A 12,812-nucleotide genomic window follows, 5' to 3' on the forward strand; every position below is an offset into this window, starting at 1 on the left:
AAGAAACTGTACTAATATGACGTATGAAGTGTCAAAACTAAAAATTCGTTTAACTTGAATGCCACTCCAAGTCAAACCGTCAAGCAGCGCATAAGACTTAAAGCTTATACACATTTCTAAACCGTTTTTTTTTTCAATCGAAGCAATAAAATAAAAATTACTAAAAATAATACAAAGTGTTAACTTTTTTTGCTTAGTACGAGAAAAAAAAGAATAAGTGGTTAAGTGCAAAGAAGAAGATGGGGGTCGTGGACCCGGGAGGAAGCAGGACTTTCGGGTCCTACTTCAGTATATTGGGAGAACCGCCAGGAACTCGAGGAAAAAAAAGGAAAATAAGAGGGGAGCGAATCAACCTCAACTTGGACGAATCGTCCAGGAATGTGAAGAGGTATTTATGGTGATTGAAAGTGATACTAAGGGTAAAAGCCTGGCAAAATACAATCCTTTTCTGATTGCGCAAGCAACCGAGATGGTGTTGGGAGGGAATCCATTGCAAACAACAATGCTACGGGATGGTAAAATCCTTATGCGCCTAAAAAACCAAACCGAAGCAAATAAATTTAAAAAGATCACTCTTAACCACGGTACTGATAATATCAAAGTGAACATATATGAACATAAAACTCTAAACAGCACTAAAGGCATCATCAGATGTGACGCCAGCAAGTTTTTATCGGAAGAAGAACTTTTAGAAGGTCTTCGACCCCAAAAAGTCACCGATGTTTACATCATGAAGCGAAATGGACAAAATGGGGAAACATTTAACACACGTACCGGCATCATCACTTTCAAAACTATAGTGCTGCCCATAAATATAGAGATAAGATATTTCACGGAATGGGTAGAACTTTTTATACCCAATCCGATGAGATGCATGACATGTATGTGTTTTGGCCACACAAAAAATAATTGCTCTAGGGAGAAAATATGCGCAAAATGTGGAGAAAATTATCACGCAATTTGCAATAACCCACTTAAATGTAATGAATGCGGAGAAAACCATTCGGCCTTAGACAAAGAATGTCCTATATGGAAGGATGAAGTGGAAATTAAAAAAATACAGACAGAGAAACGTATCATCATATAGCGAAACAGTCTCATTAGTACCACGCAAATACACAAACGAAAAATATTCAACAATAGTAACAGGAAACACAAACGTAACACAAAAAATATATTTAGAAATGACAAGCGACGTAGATGAAAATAATAAAAACTCCAACTGAGATACTCAGGAAACAAATATTAATAACGAAATTGAACAAAAAGAAACAGAACAACTACAAACAATCGAAAATCAGAACAACAATAAAAACTTAAGTGAAACTGAAATTTATTTCAGTGACACAGAAGTACAAAATCTATAAATTAGTGAGCATGATATATCCCCACAAAAACAATACACTGAACACATATAATTACTCATATGGATAATTTAAAAATAATCCAAACTAACATACAAAGCCTGAGAAGAAACAGAGAAGAACTAAATCATATACTACATGAGGAAAAGTTTCACGTAGCATGTCTACAAGAAACTTGGCTTAAAAAAGATAAAAAAAACTACCATAACAGGATACAATATAATAAGATCAGACAGGGATGACGGATATGGTGGGAGTTGCATCCTGGTCAAAAAAACAAATTAAATTCAGACAAATAAGCCTAACAGACGAAACAGACGGAATTCAAACAACAGCCATACTACTACATGAAGGAAACTTAGTTATAGTCTCAATTTACATAGCACCTCAGACCACTAAACCAATAATTCAACATACAATATCAAAAATAATACCTAACACTAGAAACTGTAAAAAAAAATCATAATCACTGGAGTCTTTAATGCACACCACACTTTTTGGGGAGATGATAAAATCTACCAAAAAGGACAAACTATTTTAGACGAAATAGATAATTCAAATCTTATAATTCTAAAAATTAATACTTACACTTGCACTCCCACTGACCACAACAAACGACAAACAGCAATAGACTTGACCTTCATTTCAAAAGACATCTACCCAACCACAAAAAATGAAATATTGGAAAAACATATCGGAGCCAGCAACCATAAAATAATAACAATAGAAATACAAAAACAAAAAACTGGACCTATCAATAATACTATAATCAATATTAACAAAGTAATAGAAAACATTAAAACTTTGAGAGGAAAAGATGTTAAAAACATAAAACAACTCACAAAAAATATCAACAAAATAATATCAAACAGCAAACAAAAAAAAATCGTTTAAAATCATGGTGGAACAATACACTAAGACAGGCACTACAGCATGGAAATAAAGCCAGACACATTTTCAATACCACTAGAAATATTACACACGCAATCGATTTAAGAAAAAAAAAGCAATACTAAAAGTAAAAATCAAACGATCCAAAATAAAACTACTAAACTAACACTCAAACACTAAATAATTATGGGATTTACTGGGAACAACATCCAAAATAAGGAATCAAACTTGATACACAATGAAGAAAAACAAACAAAAATATTTATGAACCTTAATTTTATTAAAAACAAAAAATCTAAATTTAGACTACATATAGACACAACTTTTCCCATGGATAATGAACTAATCAATAAAGATTTTTGGGAAAAATTCTTAAACAGAAAAAAACGGCACATGGAAACGACAATATTACATACCAAATGCTGAAACACATAAATGAAGAAACATTATAGAAAATAATACAAGATGGAAATAGCATTTGGGAGAAAGGAAAAATAAGCAAAGATTTAAAATCAATTAGAATAATAGCAATACCTAAACCGAATAAAGACGTGAACAACCCTAATAACTACAGACCAATAGCATTATTACCAACCCTTATAAAAACTTTAAATTCTGCAGTATTAATAAAACTAAAAAAATTCATAGAAACTAAAAATATATTACCTGAAAACTCCCTGGGCTTCAGAAATAAAAAAAAACGATAAAACAATGTATAATCCTTTTTAACAACCATATCAAACACAACCAAAGACAGGACAGAATTTGCGGTGCAATATTTATAGACTTAGAAAAAGCATACAACAAAGTAACTAAAATTCTTATTGAAAAAATGATAGCAGTAAACATACCACTACAAATCACCATATGGGTATACTCATTTCTCAGAAATAGAAATCTACAAATTGAAAGTAACAAAAAAATACAAAACATGTTAGTGACAAACGGATTACTTCAAGGAGACGTCATGTCCCCATCACTTTTTACATCTACACCAAAGACATACACAAAATCATAAACGACACCTAAGAAGATATCGTAATTCAATATGCAGATGATTTTGTAGTCCTTAGCAGTGGAAAAAATGAAAACGAACTCAAAAATATCTTACAAAAAAGCCAAGCCTTCACTCAGGAAATTTAAAAATTAAATCAATCCATAAACATAAATAAAACAAAATTCATGATTTTTGGAAATAACACTCACAATATCCAACTGAACATAAACAACATACACATAGAAAACACAAATTCGTACAAATACCTGGGCACAATAATAGACAAAAAACTAAACTTTGACAAACACATAGAACACTTAAGCCACAACAAGATTAAATTTCTTAAAAATAATAAGCGCTACACAAAACAACTTAGGTCCAGAAAGCAGCCTAAAAATATACCGGGCAACAATTAGAAATATATTAGAAACAGGAGCTTCATACATATCAAACAGTAGGAAAAACAGCATAAAAACCAATAACACCCTAATAAATCAAGCAATAAGGAAGGCGACAGGATGCACAAAAACTACCCCACAAATTCCGTTCCATATCAGAAGCCATTTTATCGTAAGGAAAGAACTAGCCAAAGATATAGCATTCTCCAGATTTCTGCACATTTAAGGAACAAACATACGATAAAGACATACATATACTATAAAATATGTATACAGCCCAAGAATAATGATTTAACTACACAAATAAAAATAAACACAAGTCTCACACTAGATATAGGATCTAAAACAACAAAAACGCCCAAACCATCAAACAAATCACTTTAGAAAACACTAACAAAAACGACAAAAACAGACCACAAATTTTCACAGATGGAAGTATCGCAGGAGAAAAAGCGGGTATAGGTATCTACATTAAAAGCAAACAAGACCAACACTACTACAGCTACAACTGAAAACATACTACATCCATAACTACAACTGAACCAATCGGTATAGAGAAAGCGTACAAATAGCAGAAGAAAATGAAATAGAAAACCCCAATATATATATACCGACAGTCTAACATCCTGTAACATCCTTCAGAACGCATTAAAAGAAAACAAAATAGAACAAATCATGTACAACATACTAAAAATAGCAGCTTAAATACAAGCAACCATTTTTTGGATCTCATCACATGTGGGAATTGATGGAAATGACAAAGCCGACGACTTAGAGAAAAAGGGAACTCTCTCAACAAGCACAATACAGAATAAAATAAGATATACAGACGCTATCCAAACATTTCGAAACGAGATGAAAAAAAAACACACAAAAATGGTTCATAAACACATCAAGAGAAAAGGGCGAAAAATTCTTAGAATTTCAAAACGAATTTAGACTAGAGTTGTGGCACAAAGGAATTTATTTAAAAGGAAATGCAATAAAAATAATAAACATGCAGGACATGACCTATCTGAATTTTGGCTACACAAAATGAAAATAACAGATGACGGTACGTGTGATAAAGGCCAGACCCCTGAAACCGGAAGACATACAATTTTCGAATGTCAAAAATACAAACGTGAAAGATATATAACCATACAAAATCTGAAAGACAATTGGTTAGAAAAAAGTGGGAACACATGTATACAAATATTACTATTCATAGCAAAAAACCACATAACATTATAGTCACAACAACAAAAAATACACTACAACATCAAACTTATACATACAATTATTAAATTTAATTAATTTATATATATATATATATATATATATATATATATATATATATATATATATATATATATATATATATATATATATATAATATATATATATATATATATATATATATATATATATATATATATATATATATATATCATCATATTTATTTTATTTATTTATCTATTATTTCCCAAAAATAAATTATAAAACAAAGAATTCCCCCATGTTTTTTTATTTTTTGGCATCGCATATGTACACTACTTAGTTGCTTAAGTCATATATTATATTTTTCTATCTTTTTGAATTCATACCGCCGTAAATATATTTTAAATATATTTATCCATATACGTACCTATACAATTACTGTTAATTATCATTCAAAGAAAAAACATAGTAAAAGGAGAAAGATCACTCCCAAAGCAAAAATAAAATAAAATCCTTCCATTAACTAGTTTATTAGCTTCCATTATCTAGTACATCATTAACTAGGACATGAAATTAAAAGCAAAACTATTTTTTTTTTGCGTGTTTTACAAGTCTCGACTTTGAAAGTTACATTCTAGGTAATCAGAAGAAATAAATACCACATATTTGGGATTTTTCTTAGTTCAACCCTAAAATTGATACCTATCATTTGGAACTACTTTATTACAAAGTTGTTTTTTTTTTATTTCATCCCGAAAAATGCCCATTGTGCAGTGGTGATTCAATCGAAAAACCGGAAAACCCTCTTTAAGTTAAAAACATTATTGTACGGTTTTCCGATTTATGCACCTCCATTCCAGATGACAACAACAATTTGCATTTTGATTATGCACTGTGTAAAGACAAACACCGTCCGTCAAACGTTAAATGATATTCTCTTCAATTTTCCATCCACCGTGTTTTTTTTTGCTTTTTTCTCAACGTTTATTTTCTTTTTCGGTTCGGTTAAAAATAGAGACCACATACACAGATACAAATGGAAACAGTCCTGTGCTGCCGCGCATCTGTTTGGCTTTGAATTTTTGTTTGCATTTGAAACAAGCCGTGCGCTTGCTCTCCTATTTCAGCTGCTGGTCAGCTGCTGCCAGCTCTCAGTCGAAAACGATTCCGTTAACGTGACGCGGCGTAGCATAAAAGGTGCGCGAGAGTTGCGTGAAACGTGCGCGCTATTTTTGTTGTCGCGCTATTTTTGTTGTCGCGCTATTTTTGTTGTCGCGCTGCTATATCTTTTCCATTCCTGTCCGTGCGTGAGGAATAGGTTTTTTCACTATTGAGGCAGATGGCAAACGGCATGGGCAATCTTGGCATGCGGCCACTTCAGTTGCACGACAAACACCCGTCCCTAATGCAGGTGATCTTGCACATGACGGCCGCGCGTGTTGCGTAGCATTCCGTACCTGCCCGTGTGCTCGTAACCGCTTGCCAGACCGGTGCGACCGTATGTGCGTTTGTATGTGTTTCTTGGGACCTTGTTTTGATCATACAGTGCGTGCGTTTGTTCATGCGTGCTAGTGCTATTTCGTGACAACTGACAGTGCGACCACTACCTGATTGTAGCACAGTCCGAAACAGAGAAAGATCGATCCCAGAATCAGTTTTGTGAAGAAAAAACTCATCTATTTTTTGTTGTAAATTATTGTGTTTGTATGTTCGTGTGTGTGTGAGGGTATTACCGTTGCGTACCGTTGCATCAAGATGCAGTGTTTCGGTCGTGTAATGGGATTCAACTTTCTATCCGTGATTCTCCTGCTCGTACACGTCCTGTGTGGTTATGTTGACGGCAAACGTGAAATTCCCGTCGGTGAGTTTGCATGAATTTACTTTTGTGAAATGTATCTCTACGTGGTTTTTAAAGGGGCTGTAATCAATTTTTCTATAAAGATTAAAAATCAATGACTCCTAATATTTCGAAGTGCGCTGGATACTGACAACTTTCCTTTGTTTTTATTTCGCCCTATCTGACAGGTGCTATATTTCATCAGGTCCCAGATCATAGCTACGAGTCCGAAATAGCGTTCCGGTATGCGATCGAGCGGGTCAATATGCACGAGAAGCACTTCGAGCTCGTGCCGATCGTGCGTTACGTTTCTCCCGACGACAGCTACAAGACGGAGCGCAAGATGTGCGAATTGGCGGCGGAAGGTGTGACAGCCGTCTTTGGTCCTTCCTCCATATTGACGTCCGGCATCGTCGGATCCATCTGCAAAACGCTTGAGATCCCTCACATTATTACGCATTGGGATCCAGAACCGTTTGGCGGTCTCGATCCGGATCTGCAGGCCATGACGATCAACCTGTACCCAGAGGCAGACGTGCTGTCGCGAGCCCTTGCTGACCTGATCGTCGACTACAGCTGGAAGAGCTTTACCATCATATATGACTCGGATGAGGGGCTGATGCGACTGAAGGACATACTGCAGATACATGGGCCGTCCGATTCACCGATCACGGTCCGACAGATTGACGACAATCCTGACTATAGGCCACTGCTCAAGGACATCCAGACGTCGGGTGAGTCGCACATCATACTGGAAATACGCCCGGATCGGATACTGGAACTATTACGCCAAGCAAAGGAGGTGAAGATGCTCGAAGAGTATCAGAGCTATATCATCACCTCCCTCGATGCGCACACGATCGATTTCGAGGAGCTGCGGTACTCACGCTCCAACATCACCGCACTCCGACTGATGGACACCAAGAGCTTCGACATCAAGAATGCTGTGCACGATTGGGAGCAGGGTGAGGCGCGTATGAAGCGCCAGTTTCGTGTTTCACCCGAGCACGTGCACACCGAGTCGGCCCTTTATAACGATGCGGTAAAGATTTACGCGACCGCAATTCGGGAGCTGGACGCTACGGAGGAGATCACACCATCGAGATTGTCGTGTGGTAGCAAGAACTTGCGTCAGTGGCCGTTCGGACTGCGCATCATCAACTACATGAAGGTGGTAGGTATACACACAAGCCCACATAGTTGAATAAATTGATGCGCAGCGCATAATATTTACTTCTTTTTCCAGAAAACCGAGCACGGAATTACCGGACCAATCATCTTTGATGATTATGGGCGGCGGGCTCACTTCCATCTGGACATAATTGAACTAAGCAAGGATGAGGGTTTCAAGAAGATTGCGACCTGGGATCCCACGCACGGCGTCAACTATACGCGTAGCCAGGGCGAGGTCTACTCGCAGATCGTGGAATCACTGCAAAACAAAACGTTCATCGTCGCGTCTCGTATAGGTGCGCCATTTCTAATGTTCAAGTGAGTGGGATATTGTTATACGTTATACTACTGAAACTTTCGATCCAAAATTCTGACGTCCATCCTGATTTCCCGTCGGACAGAGAGAAAAAGGATGGCGAATTTCTCGAGGGCAACAATCGGTTTGAGGGATACTCGCTAGAATTGATTGATGGAATTTCGAAAATTCTTGGGTTCCAGTACCGGATGGAGCTGGTACCGGACGGGAAGTACGGGTCGTACAACAAGGTTACGAAAAAGTGGGACGGCCTCGTGAAGCATCTGCTGGATCGTGTAAGTGCGCGACATTGGAGCCCTCAAATCAAGTTTATTTTTATTCGGAACTTTCCATTGAACTCTTTCTAGAAAGCGGATCTGGCCGTTTGCGACCTCACAATAACGTACGAGCGAAGGACAGCTGTAGACTTTACTATGCCTTTCATGACACTAGGTTTGATGTTTTATTCCTGCTTTATGTGCTGAATAAGCATACTAATCATTTATTGCTCCTTTCTTTTAGGCATCAGCATTCTTTACGCTAAACCGGTGCAACAGCCGAAAGATCTGTTCTCATTTCTCTCACCCCTTTCGCTGGACGTTTGGATTTACACGGCGACTGCGTACCTCGGCGTTTCGGTGCTGCTCTTTGTGCTGTCGCGCATGGCACCAGCCGATTGGGAGAATCCGCACCCCTGTAAGCAGGACAACGACGAGGTGGAAAACATCTGGGACATGTTAAACGCGCTCTGGCTGACGATGGGCTCGATTATGGGACAGGGATGTGACATACTTCCAAAAGCAATCTCCACACGCCTGGTAGCCGGTATGTGGTGGTTTTTCGCCCTGATCATGCTGTCGTCGTATACGGCAAATCTGGCTGCTTTCCTCACAATGGAGCGTATGGATGCAACGATCGAGTCGGCCGAGGATTTGGCCAAGCAAAGCAAAATTAAGTACGGCGTGCTTATGGGCGGCAGCACTATGGCATTCTTCCAGACGTCGAACTTCTCCACCTACCAGCGAATGTGGGCTTCGATGGAATCGGTGCGACCATCCGTTTTTACCAAAAGCAACGACGAAGGCCGGGACCGTGTCATCAAGGGCAAGCGGATGTACGCGTTTCTGATGGAGTCGACCTCGCTCGAGTACATTACCGAGCGGTACTGTGATCTGACGCAGATCGGCGGCTTGCTAGACTCGAAGGGGTATGGTATCGCGATGCCAGTCAGTAAGTAGAGCCACCTCTGTCGCTCGTTTTATAGCGGCCACCATTTCGATTCGCTAGGGGCTTTCTCTGTTTCTTTCTGTGATTTCCAGACTCGCCTTACCGTACCGCGATAAGTGGAGCGGTACTAAAAATGCAGGAGGAAGGCAAGTTGCACCAGCTAAAAACGCGTTGGTGGAAGGAAATGCGTGGTGGCGGCCAGTGTACCGAGGCGCCCAACTCGGCCGGGGAAAACGAGCTCGGCATAGGCAACGTAGGTGGTGTTTTCGTTGTCCTCGCCCTCGGATGTTTCTGTGCCTTCATCATCGGCATTCTTGAGTTCTTGTGGAACGTGCGAAAGGTCGCGGTCGAGGAAAAGATTACGCCCTGGGATGCGCTCAAGGCCGAAATGAAGTTTGCTCTCAACATATCCGTCACGTCGAAGCCAGTGCACAACACGCTGAGCGAATCAACGGCTAGCGACAAAAGTTCGCTACGCTCTAAGTCAGAATCACGTCGCGGCTCTGAACTGACCGGACGGGGTAACAATGTGCGGACTGCCACTAGCCTCAACAACCTAAACAAAATTGGGTTCGTGTTCGACAAGCATTGATTGCAATCAATCAGGTTAAAAACGAATGGTGTTTTTGTGCTGCTGTACCAAGAAAACTGTCACTTTCTTGTAAAATCTATCTTAAATTTCACCCGAAAAGACAACACTATCTCAACCCTCATTCTCTCAAAACACTTATTTAACCCATTATTATTGATAGCGTTAGCGAATGCATGGAACTTTTGTTCAGGAACGCACATGAAGTAATAGTTTTCAATCAATTGATGTGCATGACGTAGATAGTGTTTGATGACGGTGGAAGGAGGGGGTTTTAATTTTATTTACTAGTCAAAGAGATATTGTTTTTTTATTTTATTATTAAACAAACAAACAAAAACAACGAAATCCATTAACCATATTTCGTGAATAATTCGTCCCTTGCATCCCATTCGTCAAGTACGACTTAAAACTTTCAGATAAATTGAGCGATAGTAAGTATCACATTATTAAAACATTTCGTAACAGTTACCAATGTGATTTTCGGCTTGCGACACGTTCCGGCTATCATAGAGTTCCATTATTTTTCTTCTTTTGGCTCGACAACCGTTCTCGGTCAAGGCCTGCCTGTAGCGATTCTGGGGTTGGCTATCAATGACATTAGGATTACCCACGATAGCAGGACAGTCTGTCCTACGTATAGCGGCTTGTGCGAGTAGACGATTTTACCACGAGACCGGCTAATTTTGTATACAATGATCTACTAAAGGATATTTTGAAAGTACGAGTCATTCTCAGAATCTGAAACCTTCACAATCCGTGACAAATGTCGTAATAAACATGCCTAGTTTCAATCAGAACGATTATCCAAACGATTTGGGACTGGAGATCGTTGAATAACAGCCAATGACCTTCCAGTACAAATGGTGTCAAATATTAAAATAAATATTAACGGTCAATTCGATGGCTTAGTTCACAGCTTTTTGATAAATAATATGTTTAAATCTTTTGTACGTCTGATGCCTGTTGAAAATTGTGTCTTTATTGTCTTCAAATATTGCACGATATGTATTATAACGAGCTTTTCTTAAAAAACAAATCTATATTTTCGCGGACCACTTCTGCTAACGCCACGGACTATAGACTGCGATAGAGGACACTATTTTTTTTTTTTTATAAATGTCGGGAGATTTATTTCTTATTATTTTATACAAACAAAGTAGAATAGCCCTCCCTCGCCTTTCGCAACATACAATTCCCGCAAAGGTTAGTAAGTGCGATTTTGTAATGCCGTCATGGCAGTTCTCTTGAGTGTGTATTACATTAATAATAACTCTTTGATAGTTCGAAACAAGATAAAGCAAAATGATTTTTAAGACAAAAATAAAGAAAAATACAAATCTATCCAACCCAATTCCAACAGGACACTGACGAGTCTGAAGGAGCTTCCGATTTTTTGTTGAGTCACCGATTAGCGAGAGGATATTTCGGCTTCTGTAGCCGCTGCTGACTCTGCCGCCGTAAGTCCTCCCTGAATGGGGTTGGAGGAGTAGACACTCTCACTGATAGCTGTTGCATATTGGGTGACGTCTGAAAGCTCGACTACCTCTTGTTGTTGCGGCATATGTTGCCTGTTCCTGCGCTGTGGTCTTACCTGCCCGCTGCGCAAAGCGATCGAAAAATTCTCAACCTCTCGCTCAATGTAGCTAGAGAGCAAGAACCAATATTGATAAAGCAAGGTGAAAAGATGGAGAAGAGGGAAGAAGGGGAGAAAGAGAACGTGGGTGTGAACTATTTTTCGGCCACTATCATTTTTGCGCCATCACGGTCATGTACCGGAGCTTTTTTGTCAGAAAGAGATAAACACATACTGCGCGTTCTCTCGAACGACCGTAAACGCTTCGATAGATCAAGAGCTTCGATCGGTCCCGCTGCGCAAATTCGAGCAGTTTCCAGCGCAGGAAATGTACCAAAATCTGCGCTGGCCAGCGCAGATTTTGGCTGGTCTCCCGCGCTGGACTTCAGCGATTCCTGCGCAGGCCTGCGCAGGGTTAGCGCCATCTGTTGGCGAAATGGATGAACTATTTATGGCGGCGGAGCAAAAAAAACGGTCAAAAAATTTAAAATTATTGTCGCCCATTTTTCGTCCGCTTCTTCATCTCCTTCACCCTGCCTTGCCTTACTTGCGCTTCAGCCCGTGCCTTCCGCCGCCCGCTGATTGGCTGTTGCGGTGTATTGCGTTGATACTCATATGTGCATTGCGGTTGTGTATTGTAATTGGTGGATGTTAGCATTTATTAATTTGTGTGTGACCTTGAGACGCTGTGGGAGAAGCTGGATTGGGATTCAAAGTGTTATCGGTGTATTGATGGTTTATTTTATTTCGTGCTGCTGCTGATGAGACCATTCGATGCCCGTGCCGGTCGAGGGTGACGAAGCCTATTTAAAACAAGCGTAGGAGAACGTCTAACACTGAACTAATATTTTTTATTTGAACATGTTTGATGCTTCAACGACCTTCTAAGCATCATGTAGCACAATGTATAGTGGCTATATTTTTTTTTTTTTAATGTGCCGAAATCTGTCTCGAGTTTTTGGGTCTCGTTACACACACACACACAGCGCGGGGAAAGTGACCGTTCACTCTATCATGTCGCGATCCCCCACCCCGCGCGGCGCTATGGATGAGGATGCGCTACAAGAAACCTGAACCAGCCGTTCTACCGAGAGGTAGCCGTAATCGATCATGCGTGGGGGGGGGGGGGGGGGGGGGTCTGGTGGGGGGGGGGGGGGAGTGCGTGCTTGCGCGACTTCGGGGGTGCGTGCTCGCGAGCGCGCTTTCGTGGGTGCGTGCTGGCGTGCGCGCTTTCATGCTCGCGCGCGCGTACGTGCGTGTGTGTG

The 12,812-nt window shown here is 39.7% G+C and overlaps 1 protein-coding gene across 1 annotated transcript; it reads left to right on the forward strand.

The window, feature by feature from the left end:
• The first annotated feature begins 5,990 nt into the window (after nucleotides 1-5,990).
• Nucleotides 5,991-10,244, forward strand: LOC121602828 (glutamate receptor ionotropic, kainate 2-like). The gene is made up of 7 exons (XM_041931590.1): nucleotides 5,991-6,711; nucleotides 6,876-7,861; nucleotides 7,934-8,178; nucleotides 8,262-8,451; nucleotides 8,524-8,608; nucleotides 8,678-9,385; nucleotides 9,475-10,244. Exons 1-7 carry the CDS (start codon nucleotides 6,606-6,608, stop codon nucleotides 9,972-9,974), a joined length of 2,820 nt encoding a protein of 939 aa, XP_041787524.1. The 5' UTR covers nucleotides 5,991-6,605; the 3' UTR covers nucleotides 9,975-10,244.
• The last annotated feature ends 2,568 nt before the right edge of the window (nucleotides 10,245-12,812 follow it).

This window comes from Anopheles merus, unplaced genomic scaffold, assembly GCF_017562075.2.
Source record: "Anopheles merus strain MAF unplaced genomic scaffold, AmerM5.1 LNR4000644, whole genome shotgun sequence".
Lineage (NCBI taxonomy): Eukaryota > Metazoa > Arthropoda > Insecta > Diptera > Culicidae > Anopheles > Anopheles merus.

What these genes read in the sequence shown, in the direction of transcription:
- LOC121602828 (XM_041931590.1), top strand. Translation starts at nt 6,606, where the DNA reads ATGCAGTGTTTCGGTCGTGTAATGGGATTCAACTTTCTATCCGTGATT. An exon ending in CAAACGTGAAATTCCCGTCG is followed by an intron (nt 6,712 to 6,875) that starts GTGAGTTTGCAT and finishes CCTATCTGACAG; the next exon opens with GTGCTATATTTCATCAGGTC. An exon ending in TCATCAACTACATGAAGGTG is followed by an intron (nt 7,862 to 7,933) that starts GTAGGTATACAC and finishes TTCTTTTTCCAG; the next exon opens with AAAACCGAGCACGGAATTAC.